The sequence below is a fragment of the Ipomoea triloba genome, chromosome 6 (genome assembly GCF_003576645.1).
Source record: "Ipomoea triloba cultivar NCNSP0323 chromosome 6, ASM357664v1".
Taxonomy (NCBI): domain Eukaryota; kingdom Viridiplantae; phylum Streptophyta; class Magnoliopsida; order Solanales; family Convolvulaceae; genus Ipomoea; species Ipomoea triloba.
This window is the reverse complement of record NC_044921.1, coordinates 5,594,494-5,597,857: the sequence shown is the minus strand read 5'-3', so window position 1 is coordinate 5,597,857 and position 3,364 is coordinate 5,594,494. Positions and strand designations below refer to the sequence as shown.

The 3,364-nt window shown below is 31.4% G+C and overlaps 1 protein-coding gene across 1 annotated transcript; it reads left to right on the top strand.

Moving 5' to 3' along the window:
- The first annotated feature begins 729 nt into the window (after window positions 1–729).
- LOC116023069 (vetispiradiene synthase 3-like) lies at window positions 730–3,105 on the top strand. Its single transcript, XM_031264032.1, has 6 exons — window positions 730–1,166; window positions 1,262–1,631; window positions 1,898–2,116; window positions 2,210–2,348; window positions 2,471–2,716; window positions 2,799–3,105. Exons 1-6 carry the CDS (start codon window positions 803–805, stop codon window positions 3,099–3,101), a joined length of 1,641 nt encoding a protein of 546 aa, XP_031119892.1. The 5' UTR covers window positions 730–802; the 3' UTR covers window positions 3,102–3,105.
- The last annotated feature ends 259 nt before the right edge of the window (window positions 3,106–3,364 follow it).

The window sequence follows — 3,364 nt, the reverse complement described above, 5'->3', positions numbered from 1 at the left end:
TGAACACCAATCATAATTCTAACTTGCAACCAAAAAAATTCATCCAAATCTATACAAAATAATTCTGAAAACAATTTAAACTATTATATATATACTATGCGATAGTTAACACTTTTAATTATTAACCAAATATTTGATATGTAATACTCCCACTGTCCCATTTTACATGTCTTATTTACTTTTCATTAGTCAAATCAAGTCTTTTTTTATTGCTTATTTTCTTTAGTAATTTTTTATTATTTTAAATTTAATTTTTTGTGTTTAATAGTACTTTTAATGTAGTTTTTAAATATATAAATTTTATATATTAATGCTAAACTTAATATTATGAAAAATTAGATAAAAAAATAATTTCAGCCAAGTTTCATTAAACGAATCAGAAAACTAAAATGGGACGGAGGTGGTAATAATATTTTAATTCTTCGTTACTATTTTATTTGGTGACAAGATCATTTACTTTCATTGAGGATGGTACGATACATGGCAGGTGGAGGAGTACTGCAGATAGATGGAGACTACTGGCTCAATAGATTTCAAAGGATAAAATCAGTTAGGTGGTGTAGAACATTAGGTCCTGCCTTTTTGAGGAAATTTGTGTTGATGGATGAAGTTACAGTTGGAAAATATCTAAGGTCTTTTATGTACATTCACTTCTCTGTTAATTCCTTCCTGCCTTATATATACATATACTCTACTAGCTTTTCTTCTCTCTCTGTACTCCAATATCTCATTACACGAACAACAAACTTCCAAATTTGCACTACTCCATCAAGAAACAAAACACGTTCGATAAATCCTAGAAATGGCAACAAGCAACAAGGTTGTCCGTCCGGTCACAAACTTCTTCCCAAGCCTGTGGGGAGATGAATTCCAGCACTTCGTCTTCGATAATGAGGTTGCTGAAAGATACGCACAGGAGATTGAGGTGCTGAAGAGACAAGTAAGGAGCATGTTGAAAAGTATTCGGATGTCCGAGCTAGCCGAAAAACTCAACTTTATTGACACCATCGAACGCCTTGGCATTTCGTATCACTTTGATGAAGAGATTGATGCGATGTTGAAGGAGATTTATAATGACAATTCTAAGTTTAAGGTGGGAGAAGATTTGTGCACTTGTGCACTTATGTTTCGATTGCTAAGGCAACACGGCCACAACATCTCGTCAGGTAATATATGTAGTAGTGTTTTCATGCATATGTAGATCAAATGCAGTTAAATATTACTTCACCTGCATGGGTACTAATTTTGTGAATTCTTATAGGAATTTTTGATAATTTTCAAGAGAATGGAAAATTCAAAGACACGCTTTCCAATAATGTTGAAGGATTGTTGAACTTATACGAAGCTTCACATGTAATAGGGCATAATGACAACAATTTAAAAGATGCTTATACCTTTTCGCGTAATCATTTGGAGGTTGTTGTTCTACAGCTAAAATCTACTTTGAAAAAGCAAGTGAGGCATGCACTTGAGCAACCCTTACACAAGGGTATTCCTAGAGTAGAAATTAGCTACTTCGTCAGAGTGTATCAAGAAGATGAATCCAAGAATGATGTTCTACTTCATTTTGCAAAGATGGATTTTAATTTGTTACAGATGTATCACAAGCAAGAACTCTGCGAAATGAAGAGGTAAATAAATAACCAAATTAAAAATTAAATTAACTATTTCTTTTGCCAAACTTTAAAATATTGCCTAGTTGGTGAAGAGTTTAGAGGCCAAGATGAAAGACTCGAAATGTTAATAATTGAATCTCATTGAGAGTAATGTATTTCTATTTATGTGATTTGTTGTATTTAATTGTTTTTCCAAATTGTTATATTACTAATTTCTATATATTACAATAAAAAAATATTTCATTTATCAATTGACATTAATTTTGCATCAAATTGGTCAGGTGGTGGAAGGAGTTGGACTTTGTTACTACACTTCCGTATATAAGAGATAGGGTTGTCGAGTGTTATTTTTGGTCGGTGGGGGTATATTTTGAGGTAAAGTATTCAAAGGCTCGGCTCATGCTTGCCAAATCCATAATAATGGCTTCTGTTATTGATGACACATATGATACTTTTGCCCTACCTGATGAATTGGAGATTTTTACCAGTGCCATACAAAAGTATGTATCTTCACAAAATATAATATCTTCTCTCTAATATAATATATATTACTTTATTAACATATAATTAATTAAACCTTAATTATTTATTAGGTGGGACATAAGTCAATTGAACCATCTCCCAGATTACATGAAGATAATCTATAAAGCTCTTATAGATCTTTATGTGGATTACGATAAAGAACTATCAAGAGAAGGAAGATCTTTTGCTCTTTATTACACAAAAGAACGAGTATGTCTATTATTATTATTATTATTATTATTATTATTATTATTATTATTATATTGTTCTTTATATTACCAGTTTGGTTAATTGTGATGTTGTTCTAATTTTCCTTTCTTTCTTGACAATAGATTAAGGAACTTGTGAGGGCTTACAACATTGAAATAAAGTGGTCTATTGAAGGATGCAAGCCACCGGTTGCTGAATATTTAAAAAATGGTGAACCTAGTAGCACTCTTTTCTTGCTCATCACATGTTCTTTCCTTGGCATGAAATCTGTTACAAAAGAAGCGTTTGAATGGTCGAGTCAAAACCCTAGAATTTTTCGGGCCAATGCCATCTTGGGTCGTGTGGTGAATGATATAGCTTCCTATGAGGTATATATAAATTTAGTCACGGCATACTATATTATTTATGATTTAATTTTTCTAATAAGTTCCATCAATGTTACCTACATAGCGTGAGAAAAGCAACGGGCCAATTACAACAGGGATTGACTATTACATGAATGATTATGGTGTATCTGTGGAAGAGGCAATGAACAAGTTTCGTGAAATAGCTGAAAATGCATGGAAAGATACCAATGAAGATATTCTTCAACCAACTACACCTGCTATCTCCACTGAAATTCTTATGCGCATTCTCAACTTTGCACGCATTGATGAAGTGGTATATATGAAACGACAAGATGGCTATACTTACCCTGAGAAAGTTTTGAAGCCATATATCATTGCTCTTTTTGTTGATTGCTTTGAAATTTAAAGTATTGTGTGTGGCTTTGAAATTTGCTTGTTATATATATATATATATATATATATATATATATATATATATATATATAGTAATTTGTAATGAAGAGGAAACACATGCCTTGCAAGTGTATCCTTGTGAAAATAAAGAGGAGACTGATCTCCTTAATATTGTAAGTGCATCTTGTGAGTTTTTATACCATTAAACCCTTTCATTCAAATAATAAATTATTGTTATTATTATTAAATTTAAAAAATTTAATTTTTTTTTAATGT